The 24,786-nt window shown below is 58.7% G+C and overlaps 1 protein-coding gene across 2 annotated transcripts; it reads left to right on the plus strand.

Moving 5' to 3' along the window:
* The first annotated feature begins 9,217 nt into the window (after nucleotides 1–9,217).
* On the plus strand, nucleotides 9,218–23,973 carry METRNL (meteorin like, glial cell differentiation regulator). Of its 2 annotated transcripts, XM_078437954.2 has the most exons (4): nucleotides 9,220–9,632; nucleotides 14,823–15,211; nucleotides 22,560–22,619; nucleotides 23,463–23,973. In XM_078437954.2, exons 1-4 carry the CDS (start codon nucleotides 9,466–9,468, stop codon nucleotides 23,777–23,779), a joined length of 933 nt encoding a protein of 310 aa, XP_078294080.1. In that variant the 5' UTR covers nucleotides 9,220–9,465; the 3' UTR covers nucleotides 23,780–23,973. The 2 variants fall into 2 exon arrangements, with proteins under 2 accessions (XP_078294081.1, XP_078294080.1); XM_078437955.2 differs by lacking the exons at nucleotides 22,560–22,619; nucleotides 23,463–23,973 and adding an exon at nucleotides 19,836–22,553 and having other exon boundaries at nucleotides 9,218–9,632.
* The last annotated feature ends 813 nt before the right edge of the window (nucleotides 23,974–24,786 follow it).

Below are 24,786 nucleotides of genomic sequence, written 5' to 3' on the forward strand. Positions count from 1 at the left end.
CCGGCGTGGGGACGTGGACAGCTGCTGGGTGTGTTGATCCCAATCAAGCATTATGGAACTGGGGAAGTAAACACAGGGTGCATTCAGGGCCACACCAGACCCTCTGTGAGACAGACATGGGCTAAAACTCTGTGGACCACGTGGCCTCCATGAGCCCCCACTCTGGCTGGACCACTGTGATGGTCTGGGTCCCTTGGAGTCAGTGTCTGTTCAAAATCTGTAACTGGTGGTCCCAGAAAGCTCTGATTATTCCCTTTTCCCCAGAGCACAGTTTCCTGGATGAGAGGCCACAGAAGGTGAAGACCGGGGAAAGATTACAGTTCAGTGATGCTCCAGGACCTTCCTTGAGGGAACCCTGTCTCTCCCACTTCAAGGTGTTCTGTGTCTATAACTGGCTCAGGTCTGAGAATTGATGGAGGGGCCAGGACTCTGTTTTTTTATGATTAGTGTCAGACTTTCCCACATTTGACCCAGAACTTCTCTGCTTAAGTAGATCAAGTGAGAATTCGTCGGGCTTCCTGTGTGTTTGACATCTAGCCTTGCCATGACCAACCAGCCAACACCACAGGTCTCTGTGAGTCCTTGTGACTGCTGCTTCCACTCTGCTGTCCACCCGGGGAACCACGCCCACCTTGCCTTTGGCAGGTGAGTGTCCCTGCCACCCCAGGATCCAAGTACTCTGTCATATTCAGGTTCCTTGAGCTGGTGTGGTCCCCTCTGGAGGCTCTGACCTGCATGGAGGGACCACAGAGTTCTTCAGGGTGCTAGGGTCACCTCACACATTCACTTCTTACAGCCGTGGGGGAAGCTGCGTCTTCTGGAAGCTCCATGTAGGTGAACTGGTCTTAAATGACCGAGTCCCTCCAACATCCCTAACCCTTTGGGTCCCTTTCTCTACATTGGACCAGGGCAGCTCAGGCATTTCTAACCCACTCACTGTGGCCATCTTTTGGTCCACGTTTCAGCCACCCAGGCTGTCATTGCTAACCCTAACCCCAAACTGCAGTGTTAACAGAGTCTCTGCTTGGTGAGCCCATGTCAACTGTTTTGAATTTGGCCTGATCCAACATTACCTTCCTTCCGCTCTATCCATTCCCACACATTCTGTGCATAGATTAGACAACTCAGGTAGTTCTTTTGGAATGCAGCCCACTTCCTCACAAGGCACACTCTGAACCCCGTCTTCAGGGCCCGCTGAGACCTTGGTCACAGGTCTAGATGCAGAGGGACGTCCTGAACATTGTCATGCAGGTAGCTGCCTCAGAGGGGCCGTATGGCCCTTATGGTCCTCAGGCAGTGCAGGGACTGGGGTGTTCTGTGGGGTGCAACCCTAACCCTAACTGTGTGTGAGGGGCACAGGACTCTTCCCAACCCAGCACCTCATTTCTTGGGGCAAACTCACCACCCTGCCGTGCTCCCAGAGCCCATGCGGTAGAGGTTCTTGAAGAAGTGCTTCCTAGCTTCTGTAAGGGGTGTACAAATCAGGCCAGAAGAATGAGTCTGTAATGGAATCCAGTCACTGCCTGGTTGGCCTTGCCTATGGCATTTGGTGACCTTAGGTGCAAATGTCTGTAAGCCACGCCCATGATCTGACCCTCCCCCACATTCACCAAGCAAGGTTCCAGCACCTGACCTTCCCCCCAGGCCTGTCTGACTCCTCTCACCACTGTCTCTAAGGTTTGCCAAAGCACATGTGATTACACCCCTGGACCCTCCCCAGGCCCCCAGGACTCCCACTCCACATCCATCCCACATGGGCTCTGGGGGCCCTTCCTTGTCCAGCCTGAACCTCGGACCCAAGGAAGGTGAGGCCCACTTGGATTTCCCACCACCATGTCCGGACAGACTCAGCAAGCTGGCTGCCACCTGTCCTCCAAGGCTGGCTTTGGCTGCTTCTCCTGGTTCTGGGTGGGGCTGCCGATTCAAGTGGCACCCCTACTGCAAAGGGATGAAGGCCTGCGGCCCACACTCAGCCCCTCCTTCAGGCAGCAGCCTGCTATGGCCTCTCTGCAGAGCTGGGCGTGTGGAATGGAGACTGCATGGGTGGGAGCCAGCCCCCTCCCCACCCCCGGAGAGCCCCCAACGAGGGTATTCTATAGCAGTCCCTGCCTGCTCTCCTGGGCCGAGTCACTGTAGCGTGGCCCAGAGCTGACCCAGAGAGGGCTTATCCCCGGGGCTCCCAGCTGGGCCTGTGGAGGGCAAACCTCGTCCAGCTGGGCAGTTCCGGGCAGGGCCTCCACCGTGGCCGGTCCACTGCGTCTTCCACCCCCAACCCTGGCCTGTGCTGCTGGCACTGAGGGTGGGACTCACCCAGTCCCCCGAGGCCCAGCCGGAGGGCCTTCTCCTTTTATTGGGGATTTCACACCTCATTCGCTTGAAAGCCTGGAGTCCTCACCTCTGTTTCTGCTCCAGACACCCAGGTTCCTGGGCTCTCTGATGCTGACAGGCCATGGTGTGGGGGTGCAGAGGTCTGGGGCTGGATAGGATCCCCCCAGTCCCGCAGTATCACCGATACTGGCTGGGAATTCTGATACCAGTGGCATGGCTCAGCACCCTCCAGGGCCACCTGCCTGAGATGGTGGTCTCTGGCAACCCCAGGGAGCCCCCACAGGGCCGGGGCTCCCATGCCACCCAGACCCAGCTGTGTTCCTTACACTGCATGTTTTGGGGACAACAGAGAAAGTGCAAACTGGCACCTCAGTGGGCTTAGGGACCTTGTCTCCCTATGAAGCCCCGGGCGGTGCAACTTATGGTACCAGGACGGTGTCTTGCCTCACACGTTGTCCTGGCGGCTGGCGACTCCTCAAGGGTGTAGGGGCAGAGGGTCATGACCTTTGCAACTTTCAAATGGTCCTGTGGAACATGTACAAATGTATGCACACAGAACACATGGAGATGTGCCAATGCCAACAGCTGCTAAATCAGAGTCTGTAGTGCTGGGTGGACACTCACACAGCCTCAGATTTTCAGAGGCTCAGTTGAGATGTAAAATGGTAACTGCTGTGTCAGACACTCCCCTACCCGGAAGGCAGCCGAGTTCTTTCCTCAGAGGCTGGTTCAACCAAGACGTTGAGGTGGGAGCAGCCCCTGTGGAGCATGATGTGGAGGCAATGAGGAGCACCCGCTGGAGGCCATGGGGAGCATTCACTGGGAGGCAGGGGAGCACCTACTGGGAGGCATGGGGAGCACCTACTGGGAGGCATTGGGAACATCTACTGGAAGCCATGGGGAGCACCTCCTGGAGGGCATGGGGAGCATCTAGAGGAATCTTATGGGAGTACCTACTAGGAGCACATGGGACCGTTTAGTACAAGTGCCAAACTTGGTGCAGGGTGAGGATATGGAAGCTGAAGCTGGCATTTTTGTATAGAAGCTGGGTCTCTGGGTGAGGCCTTCGCCCTTGGCAACCAGGACCCTGCCCTCTGGTTGTCACCACCCTGGAGCCTGTGAGTCCAGGAACAATCCCAGCCCTGCTTAGGGAGCCTCCATGACAGGCTGTGTGGAGCTGCAGGGTAGTAGAAATGCACACGCTGGGAGTCCTGTGAAGCTTGGCCTGAAGCTGCCCAGACAGAAGTGTGGGAGAGAGCCCGGAAGCCTTCCTAGAGGGATAATGCGTGAGCGTCACCAGCCGGGGGTGGGGCGGAGGGGGGGGGTGCTAAGCTGTGACAGCAACACTCACCAAGTAGGTGGTGCTTGGGTTTTGTGTACTTGGGACTGTGATTACCTGTCTGAGGCCTGAACCCAGCCCAGGAGTCCAGGGATACCCTGTCTTCCTTACCTGAGATTGTGTTCATCTAGGAGGGTGGGACACTGGCACCCCGGGGAAAGGAGGTGGGATTGCCCTCCACATAGGGCTGGGAAGATCCCCCTGTGGTTCAGAAGATGTGGGCCAGGCCAGAGTATAGCAGGCAGGCTTGGAGTGGGGGTGGGGGGACCCTGAACAACACACTCCCTCAGGGCAGAGCCAGGAGCCATTGGACCAATGTTATTGCCCAGGTCCCTGCAGCACAGACTGGAGTGGACCGGGCTTGTCCAGGGCCTGGGGGCTCCTGCTAGCTGGGGCATGTCCTCCTTCCTCAATTCCAGCCCCCTGTATACCACCTCTCTATACCTTCTCCTAGACCAGCTCTAATGGTAGCCCTTCAGGTACGTAACTCCTTGAAGACAGAGGCTCAGACTCCCAGACCAGCCCAGGCCTGGCTCAGCACATGGTTGCTCAGAGTTCCAGCCTATGCGCACATGTGACCGGCCACACTAGGATCCACTGGGATGTCCAACCGTCATGTCCACATCTCATACAAATTCACCTTCTACTGTAATTGGTCCCTCCTGAGTCCACCCTGTGAAGGTCAGGGGGCCCTCCTTCCCTTGGGGTGCTGTGCTGAGGGAATCCAGATGGACAGGTATTGCCACTGGTGTGATGGCTGTGGACTCACCACCCTGGGGCCCGTGGTCTGTTCAGGGCCAGGCAGAGTGAGATGCTGTCGAGGCCCGATGGCCCAAAGTGGCTGTTGTCAACAACAGTAATGGTGGGGTGCAGGGATAATCATATCACTGCAGCTAGCTTTCACTGCTGAGTCCCAGACCAACTCTGGGCGGCACCAGCCAGAGTCACATGCTGGCCAGTCGGCCTGGACTCGAAGCCCACGGCCAGCGTGTGGCCCTGTGGGCGATGGGAGGAGTCCCTCAGATCCCAATCCAGCCAGCTGCCCACGTTCTCCCTCCTACCTTTCTCTGCACAGACAGCAAACCATGCCAGCAAATTAGGTTAGGGAGGCGTTTAGGTGAGGGTTATAGGGTTGAGGCCGGCTGGCCTCGTTTTATGTCTAATTATATGTTGCTTGCCGCAGTTGCTAAACATAAATCACAAGCGTTTGGCCACAATTATAGTAATTATGTCCCTATGAGAAGGTCAGCACAAATGACCTCAGAGGAGAAGTAGTGTGGCAGCAGTGAGTCGGGAGGCCGGGGGCTGTACGGGGAAGGCACTGGGTCTGTGCTCGAACCTCCCCGGGCAGTCGGGAGTCTGGGAGTTTTCACGCAGATGACCAAGGGGAAAGTGGACAGCGCCATCAGCAAAAGTTCTGAGGCATTTTTCAAATGTCAAAGGAGAAGTTTTCCTGGGCATGTTTGGGAAAACCTTCTAACATTTTTCTGTAAGTGTCCAGTTTCTAGGGGAAGCAGCCAACTCTCAGCAAGCAGATTCAGGTGACTGGCCATTTTGAATAACGGAAGGAGCATCCTGACACTTTAAAACCTCAAGACTGGACAGAAAATAAAACCGTTTACAGTGGTTGGGTTCTGTTAGTGGCTCAAAGATGTCGCACTGAGAGCCGGCTGGGTGGGGGGAGGTGGGGGCGCCCACGTGAGGGCCTGAGCTCCTAAGGCTTTGTGTGACGTCATGAAGCCGACAGCACCTGTGAATTAGCACAGCACTCACTTTGCAGGCAACCAGGACTCAGGAACAGACCCAAGCACACAGCCTGTGTGATCTGGACCAGGGAGAGGCCATGTCTGCGTCCAGTCCACCTGCCCTCACAGCACCTGCACGAGCCCCCACACTCACAGGCAAGGAGAGGGTGTCCCGCTCCTCAGATCCCACCTCCAGCAAGTCTCTACCCGTAGGTGACGAATCCCCACTAGAGGAGAGGACATGTGGGCACCTGTAGCCAAAGCCACAAAAACTCCCAGGCCAGGTACACACTGGGGAGCCCGCAGGTGTTGTCCGGTGGTAATCGTGGTCCTGGTCACACTGGAGGCCACTGCTGCTGCCATAGGGTGTGGGGGGCTTTGTCTGCCTGGCCACATCCTGCCTTCTGAGACCAGCCCTGGTCAGGGGCCACAGCCCTGGAGCTTATCATGCAAACATGCCCAGGAGGCATCTGGTAAATGTTTCTTGAGTGAATAGACAAGGTGATGAGTGAAGGTTGATAGTGACCTGAATTTGGGCCACAGACTCACCTCACACGCGATTTGGAGGGCAACCCACACCCCGCCCCCATCCAGAGTACTAACCTCACAGGGCACACTGAATTGTCCTGGGGGCTGCTGCCACCACTGAGTCCGTCACTGAGCCCAGCCCCATTCCTCTGGCCATGGAAGATTCTCAGGCAGGATGGTGGGAGCCGGTCCCCCTTGGCTGCTGTCACCTGGGTGGGTGGGGGGGCAGTGCCCCTTCATGAGCAGGTGTGCACTCTACCTTCCAACACTCCCTCTGGTGTTTGGAGGGTGGTGAACACAGGAAGTCCCCAAATGTTGCTTGGATGCCATGATGCCCAGCTCTTTCCCACTGTGGGTGCCACTGTGGCCCTGGCTGGATTGAACTGGAGAAATGCTCACTGGGAGGTACACCTAGCCATCCATGTGAGCACACTCCAGGATGCCCTTACTGCCAGGGAGAGCCCACATGCCTAGCCAGCAAGGACCCTTCTGGATCATAGTCAATCCCACGGGGTATCTTTATTCCCAACCAGGCCCTAGTGGGAGAAGTGGGGCAGGTGGTCCCCAGGCAGCCTCAGACAGCCATGACCCACCTCACTCTGCTGTCCCCAGGCCCAAACATACACCACCGGCACCAGGGACCCATTTATGAGGACATTTCATTGCAGGGTCAGGAGGGGTCAGCAGCCCCACTCTGCAAGGCACAGAGAAGCATCGCTAGAGCATATACCTCTCCAGGAGCTGAGTGAAGCCCCAGGAACCAGTTCTGCTACTATGGCCCCACCCCACAGCTGGCTGGCAGCTGTCAGCTTGTCAGGAGGAGGGAAATCTGGAAATTCCTGCTTCAGAGACCCTCAGGAATCCGGAGGTACCTGTGTCCCCAGAAGGGAGGGCCTGTCACAGAGCCATAGGTCTGAGAGTAGCAAGTCCAGGCCCTTCCTAAGAACACTGCCAGGTGGGCATGACTCCCTGAGCTCTTGTTTTTAATTCGTAGACTTCCTATTTTAGGGTTACAGAAAAATTGAGCAGACAGTACAGAGAGTTCCCACATAGTCCGCCCATTCCCCTATTATTAAATCTTGTTAACAATATTAACATGTGTGATTGTTACAACCAACGAGCTGATATTGATATATTGTTAACTAAAGGCTGTACTGTTCAGTCCTGCATGTTTTATATGTTCCTGTATGTTGACAACTGCAGGTCCATAGGCACCACTGTGTTGTCCTACTTTTAGGGAAGTGGTCCTGTGCACAGGTGGCTTGGCAGTTCTTCAGCTCACAGAGCCCTGAACCTTGCATAGGAACTGGCTCCACATTGCCCCAGGGGTGGCCTCTGCCCTTTGGTCCAGTGGTTTCCAGGGAGTTCTGAAGCCTTAGCACTGTCACTCATTTGTAATGGGGGGGCGGGCGGGTGTCCTAAGGCGGCCCTTGCCCCTTCCCCAGTGTGAGGCCCTGAGCCCTGACAAGCATACTGCCCTTCAGGGGCAGTTTCTTTACTATGGGGAGCGTCCTGGGTGCGAGGTGCTGCTGGGCTGCCTAGATATGGTTGTGGGTAAGAAGTGGTTGTAGTTTCCAGATTCACAACTGGCAGGTTCCTCCCCCAAGCGGCCTGGGTGGTGGTTTCACTTCGCCCATTGCTCCCCGCACTTCTGCACCCTGGTACCTGCAGCAATGCAGGGCACACACTCCAAGGTGGTGTGGGGAGGGGTGCAGGAGGCCCCTCAGCCTCAGAGCTGCCTGTGAGCCTTGGGGTGACATCCCTTCTTAAGACTGGGCAGGGCTCTCACCTTGTGCTGTAGCTGGTTGGGGCGGGGGCGGGGGGGGGGGGGCGGGGGGGGCGTGGTTGACCTGCCCAGACCAGGGCTTCTCCAAACAGATCCTTCAACTGTAGCCACCTTTAAGGGGTCTGACTCTCCCGCCCAGGGTTCCTGAGGCGGCTCTCAGTTCCAGCTGTTTGGGGCCCTGCAGACAAGGCCTCCCCAGAGGGTGACAATTCCATCCCTACAACCAATTACATTTCTAACCCTTTGACCAGATGAGAAAGGTAAAACATTCAAACCAACAGGTGCAGGAAGTCACCCTCCTCCTCACAGGTCACTTGAAATCCCTCCCGAAATGTATCGTGACGAAAACAAGGTCAGATTTCTCCACCACTTGAGGCTGTTTGAGGCTGTGGAGCTCAGACCAGTACCAGAAGTCACAAAGCAGAAAAGCCTGCTTTTGTGAGCACAGAGGTGGCTGCACGGAGCGCCATGGTTCCTTCCCTCTTCCTTCTTCTAGGGTGATGACCTGGTAGGACGGCAGACCCGTCTAAGCAGACCCCATCCACCCTCTAAGCAGACCCAGCTGTGGCTCCTGGCCTCATCACACTGTACTCACCAACTCACCACGCTGGGTCCTGCTAGGAGGGGGGTCTTAGTGACTGGGGGCCTCTGCCAATACCTGGAGCCAGTATGGGTTGCCAGGTCTGGTGGTGGTGGCACTCGCATCTAGAGCACAGGGGTCAGGACACCACTAAAACCTAACAAGGCATCAGACAGTCTCCAGGAAGAATCAAGCGGGAGGTTGGGGACACAGGTACCAGACCAACTCCGGGGTTGGGGGTGGTGGGGAGGAGCGGGCACAGGTCCGCAGCGATGCAGAGGAGCTGCGGCCCAGAGCCCTTCGGGGACGTGGGTGCTCTAGAGTGCACGGGGCGCTCAACAGTGGGTCAGTCTCATCTCCAACCACAGCTGGGCTCCTCCCCTCCCGCACGGGTTGCGGACCGGGGCAGAGTCCGGACCTCTGCAGAGCACAGGTTTGGAACCTGTGCATCAGGGACATCAGGAACGTCCCTGATGGAGTCTGGTCGCTCACACAGTAGTAGTGGCCCGGCCAGGAGCCCCCACCGCAGCCCAGCGGCCATTCCCGGCTCAGTCTCCGCGATGGGGCCACTGGCGCAGCCGCTGCGGACGCGCCCGCTGGCCCGGCGCCGGCTCAGGTCGCACAGACTTGCGGTCTCGGGTTTCTTCCGCGTCCCGCGGCGTACCGGCCGGGCGCGTGCTGCTGCCCCGTTCTCTCCCGGCTGGGGACTCTCTCTCGGACCCTCCTCCCGGTCCCTCAGGCGGCCCCCTCCTCTCCGCGGGGCCGCCCCAGGACTCCCGGCCAGGGCGCGCAGGGAGCGGGGCTCGCAGCACTCGCAGCGCGCGCACGGGGCGGAGTTCCGGCGGGGGCGGGGCGGCCGGCGGGGGCGGGACGGGGGCGGGACGGGTCCCCAGCTGAGCCGGGACGCGGACCGCTGACTCGTCTGCTTCAGAGGCTCGGGTGGCGGCGGCGGGCGCGGAGCTCCCTGCGCGGCTCCCGCGGCTCCAGCGGCTCCAGCGGCCCCGGCTGCGGCCGGGATGGGCGGGCAGCCGCGCCGGGTGCGCGGGGGGCGCACGACGTGACTCGCCTGGACCTGGAGCCCCGCCCGCCCGGCCGCGCCGGGTGGAGGGTCTGCTCGGCAGGCGCGGACGCGGGGTCGGCGGCCAGGCAGAGCCGGAGCATGCGGGGCGCGGCGCGGGCGGCCGGGGGGCGCGCGGGGCAGCTGTGGCCGCGGCCCCCCGCCCCGGGCCCTGGCCCGCCGCCGCCGCTGCTGCTGCTGCTGCTGGGCGCGCTGCTGGGCGGCGCGGGCGCGCAGTACTCGAGCGACCGGTGCAGCTGGAAGGGGAGGTGAGTCCGCCGGCGCGCCCCCAGCCCTCGGGGCCGCTGGCCTCCCTTCCCGTGCCCTCCCCGCTCCGGCCGGCCGAGCGTGCGGGGGCGCGGCCCCGGGCGGGGACTCTGGGGCCCGCTCTCCAGGCCGAGTCCTGTCCGCGTCGCCCCCGCCCCCGGTTCTAGAACAAAAGAGCCCGCGGCGGCCCGGTGCCCTGGCCCGGAGGACGCCCAGAGGGAGGTGCGCCCGCGGCGCGGCGGGGTCGGTCCCGGCCGGACAGCCCGCTCGCCCCGCGCGGACCCCGCATCGGAGGCGGGCGGGGTCGGTTCTCCGGCCCTCCCGGCTCTGCCCGCGGCGAGGACTTGCGCGCCCCGGGCGGGAGGAGCGGGGCCTGCGCTCAGGGCCGAGCGGGAAGGGAGGGCCGGCGGGTCCGCGGGAGGGAGCGGGGCTTCGGAGGACCGAGCGGGGGCCCTGGCGCGGGCCGGGGTGCCGACCGCTCCCGTGCGCGCGGAGACCCGCGGGCGGACACCTGTGCGCGGGCCGAGTGCAGGACCCGCCGCGTCCCGCATCCCCGCCCCGGCCCCGGTGAAGGTCAGGCCGCCCTTGGCAGCGCGCGCGCTGGGCTCGGGGAGCCCCCCTTCACGCCCCTCCGCCGTGGCAGCCGAGGACTTTTTTTTTTTTTTTTTTTTTTTTTTAAACTGAAGTGTGACAAGCAGAAAGGAGTTGCAAATCACAAGTATACGCGGGCGGGGCGCCTGAGGGCACAGCTACTTTGGTGAGAAACCGCCATCCGCCCAGGGCGCTGTCGCCCCGGGCAGGCGGCTCTGCTCGCAGTTGGAAAAGCCGGTTTTGTGCCGCGGAAGGTGCCAGTTCAGGAGTTTTCAGGGATGCGCATCTCCTTCTCTGGAACTCTGTGGGCAGGGGCTGCCCTCGGGTCGCGGGGTCGGGGTGCTCGGTGGAGCAGGGCCTCTACCCGAGCCCTTCGCCCTCACACCTGATGGGAAGACTCCTGCCAGCACACACCTCGTGCTGCTGCGGGAGGTGGGGGGGGGGGGGGGGAGGGTGTCACGGGTTTTTTTTTGAGTGAAGACAGTTTTTCCGGGAAGCTTGGGGGGTTGTGCCAGGGTGCTGGGCTCTGTGTGAGCAGGGCGGCCGCTGGTCATCTTGGATACTTACAGAGCCAGTTCTCTGTGGAGACTGGCAATCACCCTGCTCTCTGCTCCCCACTTCCCACCGCCGAAGCCGGGGTTCTGGGCTCCAGAGATCGGGCCTGTGGTGCCCTCCCTCCCTTGCACGCACACCAGAGCTGGGATGCAGGGCTGCTAAGATTGGGGCCACGAGCTTGGAGCTCTGGGGGAGGGCTGGCCTGCAGAATGCTGGCGCCAGCACAGGGCTGGCTGGGAGCCTCTGACTGACACACTCTTCCAGGGCTGCCCTTTCCCCCACGCTCCTAATTAAACTCCCTGCCTTGCAGCTTCTGCTGGATGAATCAGTGCACCCCTAAACTGAGGTCTAGGGTGTCCTGCTTCAGCAGATCAGAAACAGAAAGCCTGTCCCACCCTGGGAGCCTGAGTTTCCAGAGGAGGAGCTGACACCCTTTCAGGCTCTCTGAGGACGGTGTGCCTGGAAGGGGGCTGCCTCTCCTGGGGATCAGAGAGGGCTGTGAGTGAGTGCTGGTCATAGGGCCAACCAGCTCCTGGACCAAGCAGGGGTCTGCCTCCTCTTTTCTACCTGGAGAAGCAGGGACGCTTACCTGCTGCCCTCCTGTCTCCATCTTTGCTAACATACCCCGGGTCTTGGACTGCCTCCAGCTGCCCTCCACTCAGCGCAAAGGCAGAGTCTGCTGGCGGAGGGTGGCTGCAGGGGCTGTCCCAGTGGGATCTGGACGGAAGACAGGCCCAGGCCACATTCCTGGATTATAAGCTCCCCTTCCATTGTAATTGCTGCCCTAGCGATCAATATGCCTTGCAGATCAGCTGACAGATCCTTGCTGTGGAAACTTGGGTTTGCTGGTTTGCCTGCAGACTCCTGTAACATTTATGACTTTTTATGAGCTGTTCTAAAGACAGCACAGGGTGGTGTGAGCCCCAGTACCCTGGGTGCATTCCGATCCCCTGATAGGGAGGGAGTTGCTCTTTATGATACTGGCCACTCACACATTTGACAGGCTGAAATGCGTGTCTGGGTGTTTCCAAGCAATTAAGCAGGAGGTTTTGCAATCTCGGTCCCTTGTGCAGGGGCAGGACAGCGCCCTGATCTTTATTAGGCTGTGGTTGTAAAGGTGGACCACGAACCTTCCCACTGCCGTCGGCAGGGTTTGTGGGTCTGTCATACCTTGGCTAGCTCTCCTACTGGGTGGGGAGATGAAAGGTAACCCCAGTGATAACCTCTGGGTTTCGCCCTTGATCGAAGCTCTTCCTGACTTAAGTGAACAAGAGACCATAGTTTACTCCTGGTGACTCAGGTGAGCCAGGCTGTGGGTGTGAGTAGTAAGAACCCTGCTGCCACCACACTGACCCCTGCAGAAAGTCCCATGTCGGTTTGGAATTTGCTGTCCTTTGCCTGAAGGTGTGTCTACACTTCCCTGGGGAGTGACACTGGCAGACTCTTTTTTGTTGTTGTTGTTTTTTGAGAAATAAAGGAATCTAGTTTAAATAGCCCAAGATCAATCAGTGTTGTCAGCTCTGTAAGAGTGACTAGAACCAGAGTGTTTTCTGTCTAGCTTCATCACATCAGAAAGCAGGTACCTTATTTTTGCCTGATTAGTGTGTCACTTGCATGCCATGTGAAAATCATTAATGCCACCATCAGTGACATCACAGATGTGGCACATTTTTGCACCTCCAGCAATTTTGCATAAACAGAAGTTTTTTCAGGTTTGCTGTGGTGCTGGAAACCTAGAGGTGAGAGATTTAGCTAGATGTTCTGGTGAGCACCAGACAGGCTCGGAGTCCTTGATTTCTTTCATTAAAGGCTCAGTGGGGTCCCAGGCTGATCAGAGTCGGTGAGCATCTGAGTGGCGGTCTTGCACATCACATGCTACTGACCTTCATGTGAACACTCCTGTGTTGAGTGCCTGGCTCACATCTTGTTGATCTCAGTCCTTCAGGAGAACATGAGGGGGAGCAGAACGGAGGGGCGTGCTGGCTGTGGACCCTGGGATGGGCATAGACAGTTCTCTGGGTGGCAGTGAAGACGTCAGGTAAAGGGTGGGCATTTCTTCTAAGTCCACTTTTGTGTTGTTCCCGGTCCTCCTATAGTCGAGTGACTTATGAATAAATGGAGCCGGGTGTAGTGCACAAGATGTACAGGGTCATCTGTGCAGGCTGGGGACAGCCATGGGCTGGCCATCTGTCCCCCACAAGCGTTCCCTCTGCCCTTGCCTGAGATATGGGTGGGGTGTGGACCTCTCTGTTTCCCTGTCCACTGTTTGGATTAAAGTGACTTAGTGAGAAGTATCCGAAGACTTGGTATGGGCTTTCTTTTCCCTTGAGCCCCAGGGTCCCTCCCCGACGGAGAGGAAAGTGAAGCCTGGACAGGATGGTTTTTAGGGGAGAGAGCTTTGAGGATTGGTGTCTGGGCACAGGGCAAGTGTCCAGCTGCCCCTTGAGGCTGGAGACAGGAGAGGAGGGACACTGTGATAAAGTTTGTTTTGGCTGCCCGAGAGCAGAGGTGATTATAGTCATCTGTGTCAACCACTTACCATTTAGTCTAATTTTTTCACACAGCACTATAATTTTGCTCGTCCACACATATGTGTCAGAGGAGCTTATATGAGTTTTATTTGACTGTAATTTGTAAGTCTGTTTTGCGTGTGTGGCTCTGGTAGGCGTCTGAGGCCAGGCCGGCTGCTAGTGACCCAGGGCCTTGCGGGGGCGGGGAGCGGGGTTGGGGGGGGTCACCTCCTTGACACCTCCCTCTGATGTGGTCTGCAGGATGACTGTGCAGCCCCAGCCCACAGCTGGCCATCGAATGAAAAGTGAGGTTTTTTGGAGCCCAGAGCATGAGTCACCAACAGTAAATGCAAACCATATGTTACGTGTTTTCTCCTCTGTAGAAAGGGTTTCTGGTAACTCACCCAGGCCTGGGCTCTGAATATAGCATTGTTTATTACACATAAAAATCCTAAGAATGTGGGTGAACCTGTCTGAGATCCGATCAGAACCAAATTTCATGTAATAAAACACTTGGTTGAAGTCATTGGTTGAGTTCCAGGGCTGCTTGGTGGTTATGACGTAACCATCAGCACAAGCTGACATTCACATTAAAATTTTGAGTAGGGGAAACTTTAACGTTTTTGATGGTTTCAATTTCTTGAAAACATAACGTAATGACTTTACTCAAGACCTGTCTCACGAAGAGTGTACAGACTTCATTTTTTCCTATTTAGCATTTATTAGGAGTGAGATTAACTTGGCAGAAGCTTCCCCTTGGGAAGGTGAATGGTCTGCTCACTGTTTGCGTCTCTCTCCTGTGGCTTGTTCACGCATTCCCTCCCATGCCTCTCCCCCATGGAGGACCATTACCTTACTTTTGTAATTTGCTGTGATGATATTTGAGTTTATTTTTGAAGATCTGATTGGCAATGCAGGGTCTTCAGGTTTGCAAATGGAAACACTTGCCCCTATCTGTGAGGAGCTAAAGACAAAAGTCACCAACAACCTCCAGCCCCCCCCCCCCCCCCCCCCCCCACCGAGCTGCTAACATTCCTATTTGGTTTCAAAGCTACTCTCTGGACCAAGTGAACCGCTCCTTGTTTTCACACTCAGTGGGAATCTGCCATCGTTCCTGGCCCTCGGTTGGTCATCTGGAACTCGGGTTTGTGCCAGAGTCCTGTTGGTGTGTCCTTGAACGTGTTCCAGAAGGCCCCCCCTTCCGTGGTTCTTCCCCCATTGCATGCATCACCACCCTGACGCGGGGAGCCCCCAGGGCATGGGCGCCCAGTGCTGCAGCCTTGAAGGCCGGCAGATGGAGCGTCGAGGTGCTGGGAGGGTCTGAGACAAACATTGTCTACGCGCATCAGGGCGTGAGCCCGTCTCACCGTGACTCTCTGGGGCAGGCCTGCCGGAGGGGACTGTCCCTCTCTGGAAACGGCCCCTTGCAGCAGGGCAGAGGTGGGGGTGAGGGGCTGCTCATGCACCTGGGCAGGCGTCCCCCAGGCGGGTACATGTGGGGTGCCGGGCCCCGGCTGACGCGTGTCCCCTCTGCAGCGGGCTGACGCACGAGGCCCACAGGAAGGAGGTGGAGCAGGTGTACCTACGGTGCTCGGCGGGCTCTGTAGAGTGGATGTACCCGACTGGGGCTCTCATCGTCAACGTGCGGCCCAACACCTTCCCGCCCTCCCGACGACACCTGACTCTGTGCATCAAGCCCCTCAGGGACTCCTCGGGCGCCAATATTTATTTGGAAAAAACTGGAGAGCTGCAGCTGCTGGTGCGGGACGGGGACCGCGGGCCCCGCCAGGTGCACTGCTTTGGCTTCGAGCAGAGGGGCCTGTTCGTGGAGGCAACGCCCCAGCAGGACATCAGCCGGAGGACCACGGGTTTCCAGTACGAGCTGACCAGCCGGCATGCGGAGTCAGACCTGCGTGCCCAGTCAGGTGAGTGGCAACCTCCGGGGGGGGGGGGGGAGGGCAGTGGGGACGGGAGGTTCCCCTCCCATGGTCGCCGTGAGAACCCGCCTGCTGCTGGCAGATGGGCCCCCCGTGCGATGGGCATTGGACGTGTGTGGCCCCGTTAGTGTTGTGGGTGTTTTGCACGTGGGGAAACAACGCAGTCTCAGGAGGCGTGTTTGAGGAGGGTGAACACACGTGCCCTGAGAGCGGCCATAGGTTGGACCTGAGAGCCGTGATGGGGTGTGGTCCTGGCTCCCTGCTCCTCTTCTGTGCTCGGGACTGTAATCGGAAATGGGTGCTGTGGCTGTTCCCACCGCCCCTGTGTTTCTTCTGATATGTGGATTGGCTGCGTGTTTTTGACATCAGCTGCAGCCTCTGACATGTCGAGTTTTGGGTGGGAGCCAAGGGTGATTCACTCTCCAGAGAGGTGCAGAGCCTTGCTGACCTGAATTGTGGAGCTGGTACCAGCTTCCGGAGGCATTTTGTGGGTGGGTGTTACAAGGACCACCCCATGTGGAGTGGAGACAACGGCAGCGTGCCAGGAGAGGGGCTGTGTGTGTGTGGGGAAGGGGGGGCGAGTCAGGCAGCACAGGAGCTCACCCGGGTTAGTGAGGTGAGTGAGGACCTCTCTGGGGTTCCCGTGAGGCCGGCCCTCGAGGAGCCTTCTCCACTGCAGAGCCCTTCTCGTTGTGGTGCTGGCAGGAGTCCCCTCAGCAGCCAAGGGTGTGTGTGTGTGTGTGTGTGTGTGTGCGCGCACGTGGGGACTGTGAGTTGGCAGACAGCTTGGCAGGGCCCTGTGTGGAGGGTGGCGTTGGTCTCTGAAAAGTTCCAGAGACAGAGACTGAGGAGGAGTGAGGGGCCTCCAGAGCTCTCACGTGGGGTGGGTCTCGCCCCATGTGCCATGAAGAAGGACTGAAGTCCTCGTCTTATATAGACACCCATGCCAAGCGTGGCCCTTGCTCCAAGGCATAGATGACCTCCTGGGGTCCAAGTGTGTGGGGTGGGGGTCCTAGTGTCCCACTTGTGTCAGTCCCGAAGCTGGTTGTGGCGAGACGCCTACTGGTTGAGGGGGTGTGAGCTTGGATTGTCCTGTGAGTAGGTTCCAAGAAGGCCATTCTCCAGGTGACCAGCTGGCCCAGATGATGGGCAGGTAGGGGTGCCATGGCATTGAGTGGTGCAGGCCAGGGAGGAATGCTGCTACCACCCCCAGTACACGCGGCGGTCCCAGTACAAGGAGTGACCCGGGCCCAAGTGTCAGCAGTGCTAAGGCAGACACACCTGGTTTGAGGGGTGGGTCGTCTCCAAGAATAGTATAATCTCCACATTTTAGTAAATGAGATGTTTAATTCGAGTAAAACAGATCTGCTAGGATTTGAAATGTAGACTTTTCTCCTGTATGTGAATCTGCATTTTATTGTTCTGCATTCTTGGCTCAGATCAGTTTTCAAAACCTTCAGTCTCTCTCAAACTAAACCGGTGTGTTGGAGAACTTCAGTGTAGGATTGCCCGGGTAGGACCCCCGCCCCCTTCTGAGTGCCAGCCGCCCGGGTAGGACCCCCTTCCCCCTCCAAGTGCCAGCCGCCCGGGTAGGACCCCTGCTTCCCTCCCAGTGCCAGCTGCCCGGGTAGGACCCTGCCCCCCTCCAAGTGCCAACTGCCCGGGTAGGACCTCCACCCCCTCCCAGTGCCAGCTGCCCGGGTAAGACCCCCACTCGGAAAGGTAGCACTGGAAGCTGCTGTAAATCTCAGGACCTGAATGATATTTTAACCACAACAGCCTTTATCTTGATGACCAGCTATAGGAGGGTGGGTTAGAGAGCTAGAGGAGGGTACCCCAGTCTCGCTGTAGGGGACCTGGAGATAAACTAATAATAAAAACAAAATCTGGAAAAACCCAGTCACCGAATTTAATGCTTGTGGCTGAGTGAAGCAGATGTTAGAAACTTGTTAACAATTCCTTTTTTTTTTTTTTTTTTTTGAAACATTTTATTTTTAAGTAATCTCTACACCCAACGTGGGACTCAAACTCACAACCTCAAGATCAGGAGTCCCATGCTCCACTGACGCCTCTTACTGATTGAATGTTGATGGCCCTTTAAAGATATTTGCTGCTGGTCCCTGTTCTCTTGTGGCTTGAGCTTCCTTCCACCTGGTGGGTCATTCTTACCAGATGCTGGCGCTGCCTGTGTAGCCAGTTGTTTCTTTGTTGGGCACCTGAGCGCTTCCATTTGTCCAGAAGGAAAATGCACAAGGGTGGCCATGGGCTGGGATGACTCAGAGACCATGGCTCCGCCCTCGGGGACCAGAGACTTAGTCTCTCTCCCTCTCCTTGTGGGCAGGGTCTGTGCACCCCAGGTTCCCCTGGTCCCTGTTTTCAGGCCAGGACAGTGAGCAGATTTGGGAGAGGCCTGTGGGATCAGTGGTTGGGCTGCCCTAGGTTCCAATGGGGCTGCCAGGACAAGGTCCTGCATGATGGTGGGTTGTCTGGTCACAGCCTCTGCTTGCCCTCTGTGCATCTCTCGAGACCCCATGGAGGACGTTCAGCTGTGGCTGGGCATTGGGCAGTCTGGGTGGCCCAGGGGTTCCCTTCTTACCTCTCCCCCACCCCTGACATATGCCCACTGGGCCCTGGAGCGTCTATTTAAATCCGGGGCCTGCAGGGATCCAGGCACCCCGTGGATAGTGGGGTATGAACGTGCGTCTGTGCGTTGGCCAGGAATCAGGCCTGGGACAGCCCAGAAACTTAGCAACTGTCAGAACTGGGGGTGGGGACTCAGATGTGTGTGGGGTTCTAGGAGCTGGGATAGAAACAGGCACAGATTCTGGGCCCTTCCTGGGGGCTCAGCACTTTCTCAGCCTGAGGGAGATGAGGGGCAGTGAGGCTCTGGGGAGGCTCGTGCGTCCTTCTCCCCAGGGTATTTGCCTTTCATCAGGGGATGGGCTCCTAAGCCTTTAATGCCAAAGGAATGGGTATGTAATGTGGAATGTCGGTGCCAGCCATCTGGCAGCAATGATGTCTGCCGGGCCAGGCAGGCTCTCAGATGGTAGTGTGTGGCTCCCGGCTCTCTCCTGTTCTGGCCCTGGCCGCAGCTGCAGGAAACTTGGGTGAAGCTGGAGCCTGGGCACCTGTGACGTGGAGGTGTGCAGGTGCCTGTGGGCTGGGCGGTCAGTGATCCTGCCTGCTGCAGAGGTGGATGAGCCTTCTCCCTCACTGGTGACTCATAGTAGCTTCTAGTTTGTGCTGACTTGAAAACAGAGAGGCTCCTGGATGAGAGATGTGTGTGAGCCTCACGGCCCCGGATGGTCCCGCTTGGGAGTGTTTGCAGTGAGTGCGGTCGCCTGGTGTGCACTTGAATAACCAGCTTCCTGGTATGGTCTGAGATGCACTGACACCCAAGAAAAGGCCAGAATGGAGAGGCAGGCCACTCCTTACAGGCGCAGATTGAGGGGTGGGTGGTAGGAGGTGACCTGAGGGGTTGGGGGGGCCGTGCGGGATCGAGCCTCCTTTCCCCACCCTGCCCTCCTCCTCCCCCTCCTCCTCCTCCATGGGCTTCACCAGGGCATCTGAGTAACGCAGTTGCTGAAAAACTCTGGCAGGACACGAAAGGTGGGCAAGTGGCCAGATCCAGCTAACTAATGGATGAAACTCTAGGCCACTCCTGGAACCCGGCCGGGCTGTCTGGGGGCCGTCCTCCCCAGAGCCCTGGTGTACGTGGGGAAGCAGGCACACCAGGACCCTCTGTTGCCCAGTAGGGTTGGGGATGTGTGGTGGTGGCCAGTGAAGGATGGCAGGGGGTTGCTCTGTCTGGTTCTAGGGGGTGGAGACAAACCTTCTCCTTGGTTTGCCTGGGGCAGCCCAGGTGGACCCCTGATTCCAGTCTGTTCTTTCATTCCTCCGGGAGCTGAACAGCAGGGGCTTACCGGCTTGGCCACATCTACCTTCTGGGGCTAGGGGTTTGGGGTCCATGTGATGCCTACCCAGAGCAGGCTTCCTTGAGCAGATGAGGTGGGAAGACAGTGGCATTTTAGACCCACAGTGAGAGGGGACGGTGCTGGCCATTAATGCATGAAAGTTATTGGGATTGCTGGCCAGTAGCCCGAGTCACGCGGTTTCCAGTGTGCTCCATCCCCCTTCCCTGGTCAAACTTGCTGTGTTTGATGTGTTGAGGGGGGGTTGGTGAATGATGCCCGAGGGGTGGGCTGGGTGGGTACAGAGCCCCCCCACTGAGGAGCTCTCTCGGTTTGGTGGTGGCCCTGATGGGCTGTGGGGGATGAGTGGCAAAGGTCAGCAGAAGTCGAAAGAAGCCTCATTATGTCCTAGAAGCAGAAAAGGAGAGAAGAGATTTTTCCCCCAAAGGATCGTTTATTTTCTGTAATTATCTTTCATCTCGCCCATCTCTGCACTCCTGGGATGAAAGCGTGTGGCATCCACCTGCTTTCTCAGCAGGAACAGGGTGGGGTGGCAACAGGCCAGGAGGAGAGGTGGGGGAGATTGAGATATCCCCGCGGTGGCTGACCACCTCGGGGTGGCACCAGCCCGCAGCTGGCTGTGGTGAAAGAGGAGGAGGCTCCAGAACCTCATGTGGCAGCTGGGCCTCAGCTCACACCAGCCCCGTGCCGGCCGTGTCCCCTCCCTGTGCAGTGCTGCACCCACCAAACCTGCCACCTGTCACTGGCTGCAGTGACGACCCCAGCGGATGTCCTCATGCACAGTTTTCCCTTTGGAAGTTGTATGTGTCTGCCTGGTTGTCCTTCCTGCCAGACCAGCGTGCGGCCATCTGCAGACCTGTCCCAGGCCAGGGCCTAGCATGAAGCGTGCTGCCCTCCCCCCCCCCCCCCCCCCGCCGTCCTCCCGCCTGCACCTGCCGTCCTCACCTGGGTCCCTGCAGTAGCCCCAGCTGCTCTCCCTGACCCTGTGTTTTCCTTCTTCAGTTCATTTTGTGCACATTCCGGAAGACTCTCCCTAAGATGCCCACACCTCAGCCAACCCCTCTCAAAGAACCGTAAACCCAACTGGGCTCTTGGCTGCTCCCTCCTCACCTTCCCCTGCAAGGAAACGAGATTCAGTGTGTCCGAAACCAGCACATTCCACTGCCTTTATGAGCCCAACTCCGATTAATAATTGTTTCCAGATTGCTTCTCTTGGCATCCACAGACTGGATTTTCCAATGAGGTGACCTGTGCTTCGTAAAACTCAGAATTATGAGGGAAGTCTCCAGGGTGGCACTTTATTAGCTCAGCTGTGGTGGTATCGGCTCCCTGAGGCTTCTGGTGGGAGGATCTGCGGGCTGCTGACTGCCCTCCGCCGGTGCCCCAGGCACCCCCACACCTTCGGCAGTGCAGTGGGGGTGTGAGTAGGTGGCCGTCCCGGACAGGCTCCTTGCCGCCTTCCTCCTTAGCCCTCAGCGGGCGTCCCCGGGCCTGTGTCCACAGAGAGGGTCACGCTCTCGGGCTTGGTGAGTTGCGGGCCGCCAGGCCGGGTATCTGACTGCCAGGTGTGGCCTGGGCCTGTTGCTGTACCACTGCTGCCTTTGTGGGCACTGCCTGTGGTCTGTCTCGGCCGACTCAGAACCTGAGATGTGCCTCTAGAGAGCTTGTGTGGACCGAGCTTCCCACCCACCCTCACTTGGAGCGTCTAGAGGCCTGGCCCCCAGGGACTCTGCTGGGGCTCCTCTCTCCTGGGCAGATGCTTTATGAGGGGTGCCCAGGATGACGCCTCTGACCCCCTGGCACAGGCACTGAAATTAGACCTTGCCTTTGAGCAGAACTGGAGAGCCCGGCCTCGTCATGCCCTATGTGTGTGGGCAGCGGGCCGCTGGAGGGGCGTGCAGGGTAGGGGACCCCCAGTGGGCTGCCTTCTTTTTTAAGAGAGGCCTTGAGGCTGGGGGTCTATACATGGAAGCAAAGTGCCCCAGGTGGGCAGCAGTCTTTGGGATTTGGAGCTGGGTAGGACATCCTCTCGGCCAGGCTGGCCAGGCTTCAACACACCCAACCGGCTCTGCTAGTCCTGTAGCTTCACCAGGTTCCCGAGAACCTGATAGAAGCGGCAGGCAGTGTGTGGGCCAATGAGTCACGTCCCCCTGAGCTGGCCTGGGGCACACACATCCTCCCCTGCCCAGGGCAGGACCACCAGGGCCAGTGCTTGGAAACTCCTGTCCACCCCCTGGGGTCCGCAGAGACCCTGTGCTGCCTAGGGCAGCACAGACCCTGTGCCCTGCGCGCCAGAAGGCCTCTCTGAGCTCTAGCTGCTCGGTGCCTGGCCTTGCCCCCGAGGCCTCGAGTCTGCTGCCGCCAGGGTGCAGGTGACTGCTCGCCCAGTTCGCGTGTGAGGGCCAGCAAATGCCAAAGCCAGGACGTTCCGGGGCCTTGAGAAGGTGATCTTATTCCAGCAAGACTTCATACCTAACCTTTGCCTGAGCTGGGAGGATTTGTGCCAGACTCTAGAGGCTCAGCGGCCAGGGGGCAGAGGCCTTGAAAAGTGCAGTGTGACTGCCAATTCATGCTGTGTCCTCCCAAATCCAGTGCTGGGTTGGGAGTGCCGTGGTCTGGGGGGAGTTGCCAGAGGCTTGTGCCCCCCCGCCTTTCTTGAGGCCTCACCCAATCTGAGGAAGTTAGGGTGAGGACTGTGCTGGGGCAGAAGTTAGTGGGGTGGGGCCTGGCTTGGCTGGAGGAAGCCAGCCCCTACCCTTGCCCTGCCAGGCTGTGGGGGTTTGGGGATTCTGTGAACCAGGCTTGCCGTAGATGGTGTTTGCAGGCAGTGATCTGGTCTGAGGTCAGGGGTCTGGGGAAGGGGGCTGTGCTGATGGCTGGGACTTGTTTGGACGAGAGCCCCACGGCCTCGGCCTGCAGACGTGACCCTCGATGCTCACCGACACCTTCGGCAACCAGTGCCCTGACCTTCTGGTCTCGGCTACAGATGGGGACCTGGGGAACAGGTGTTGTGTGAGTGGCTGGTGTGGCTGTGGAGGCTGGGAAGGAGGCGACTCTCAGCCAGGCTGGTGTGGGGGACGTAGCTTCCGACCAGCTCAGGTTGGTTTCCCGTTGGTGATGGACCTGGGAGAGTGGTTTACCCCGGGGCCCAGCAGTTGCTGCACCAACAAGCTAGGTGGGGACCAGCACGGACGCCCACTGTCCCTCGGGGTGCGGTGCACGCCCTTCATAGCCACATCTTGCGCTTGGGGTTCCCTGGATTCATCAGCGCCCGCACCCGTGTGGTGGCCAAGGTTGGGTCCTCTGTCCTGTTCCCTGAGGTCAGAGCTCTTAAGGGACCTGGTGGGTGTGAGCGGGGTCTGTGTCCCGCAGACCCTACTCCTAACCCTGTTCTCTCCCCGCAGCCCCGTGCCGCCCCTGCAGCGACACAGAGGTGCTGTTGGCGGTCTGCACCAGCGACTTCGGTAAGTGTCCTCGTGCTCCTGCCACACGTCAAGAGCCCCGCTTGGGCCTGGGAGGGCCTTCCGGTGCTGGCACTCAGCTTGGGGAGGAGACGGCTGAGGGCATTGGGCTTGGAGGTGTAATAGGGGAGGGACGGATCTGTGCCGGATGAGAGGGGTGGGAGTCCTGTTTAAGGTGGTCACTGAGCATTTTCCTCCAAGGCATGGTCTAGCCTCACCTCAGAGTCCTGCTCTCCTCTGGGCCCCTGTGGACGCTCCAGCAGGAGTTCCTGGTCCTGGGGGTCCGAGGAGCCTGGGGCCCCCGGGGCTGAGATCAGGACTCAGCCGCGTGCTTTTGCTCTTGGGCAGCGGGGTGGGGGGGAAGCACTCTGGGCGGGGGGAAGGCAGCCCGGCTGGACCCTGCTCTGAGCGCCTCCAGCTCAGAGGGCAGTAGTGTGGTGGGAGTGCAGAGCTCCTTTCCACGTTTTGGTCCTGCATCTGGAGGATGGGGGACCTTGCGCTGGGCCTGCTCTGCCCAGCTCCCTCCCATCACCCCCTCCCCTCTGAGCTGCCCCGTTTCTGTCCCACCTGGATACAGGGCGGCAGTAGATGTTGTGTGTTAATTGCGGTTGTGTCTTGTTCTAACTTGAAACATTGATGCACACAATGTGACTTCTGTCTTCTGTTTCTCCCCACTTATATGGCTGTTATCCCTGACAGAGTCTGAGTGGCAGGGACAACCCCTAGAGGGCCTCAAATGTGTGAACTGTTCTTTCTAATGGGATTTCTGGAATGCAGAATTCAGGGTCAGCCCCCGCAGGGTCACCCCTGGTGACCCCACTGACTCCTGTGTTCTTGCCTCCGTAGTCGTCCGAGGCTCCATCCAGGACGTCACCCACGAACCAGAGCAGCAGGAGTCCGCCATCCACCTGCACGTGAGCCGGCTGTACCGGCAGAAGAGCACTGTCTTCCGGCCAGCCCCAGAGGGCGGTGGCTGGCGGGGGCACGTCACCACGCTGTTGGAGTGTGGTGTGAGGCCCGGACGTGGGGAGTTCCTCTTCACGGGCCACATACACTTTGGGGAGGCCCACCTTGGCTGCGCCCCGCGCTTCAAGGACTTCCAAAGGATGTACAGGGATGCTGAGGAGAAGGGCCTGAACCCCTGCGAGATGGGCACAGAGTGACTGTGGGTGGCCACCGCTGCTGCCACAGCGGGCGCTCGGACCTGTGCTCCCCGGCGCACAAGCCACGTCTGACCCCACGAGGTCCTGGCCAAGGACTCCCTGACTGATTGGAAATGTTGTAAGATGCAAACTAAGTTATTATATTTTTTTTAAAAAAGAAACGTCCATAGGAAATAAACTCCAGTGTCTTAAAATGCCTTGTGTACCATTTCATGCTGTGTTTCCAAAGCACCCGACGGGATTGTGTTGGGCTGGTGTGTTGGGTAGGGCTCTGGGGCCGGAGCCCCTGGAGGATGCCCAGCACCAGGCTTTGTACAAAGCTCGGGGACCATTTAGAGTGGTTTCTTGTGATGGAAATTTACAGAGCCAAATACTTATTTTTTGGTTGGTTTTGTTTTTCAAAGACTGTGTTTTGCTAGCCGTGGTCACTTTTGGGCCACTGGCAGCGGTGTGTCTGCAGCCCTGTGGGGTGTGCACGCGCTTCCCTGGTGTCCGCGTAGGGATTCTCCTGGGGCCAGCACACCCGAGGGAGCCCCGCAGCCCAGCCGCTCGGGGCCTTTCATTCTGGGCCCAACTGTAAGTACGGCTGTTACTCTCGGGCTTCGGGAAACACATGCACCTCCTCCTTCCTCCCCCGCCTCCCTCAGCCTCTGCCTTCCCTTTCCTGATAACCCAGATGCTGCCCCTTGACTCTAGCTCCCCCCAAATGCCTGAGTCCGCGGCAAGTCTCTGGCCCCCCCAGGGGCTGGTCTGCACTAGGCTGGTGACCTCCACGCTCTCAAGGGTGAGTTAGTACCCAGCGGCGGCTGTAATGACCACAGACTGGAGGCTTAAACAACATTCATTCTCCCCTTGTTCTGGAGGCCGGCCAGAAGTCCAAAATCAAGGTGTGGCAGGGCCAGGCGCCCTCCGAAGGCTCTAGGGGAGGAGGCTTTCTGTCTCTTCCAGCTTCTGCTGGGCGCTGCCGGTCCTTGGTGCCCCTGGGCCTGTAGATGCATAGTTCCAGG

The sequence above is a fragment of the Panthera onca genome, chromosome E1 (genome assembly GCF_046562875.1).
Source record: "Panthera onca isolate mPanOnc1 chromosome E1, mPanOnc1 haplotype 2, whole genome shotgun sequence".
Taxonomy (NCBI): Eukaryota; Metazoa; Chordata; class Mammalia; order Carnivora; family Felidae; genus Panthera; species Panthera onca.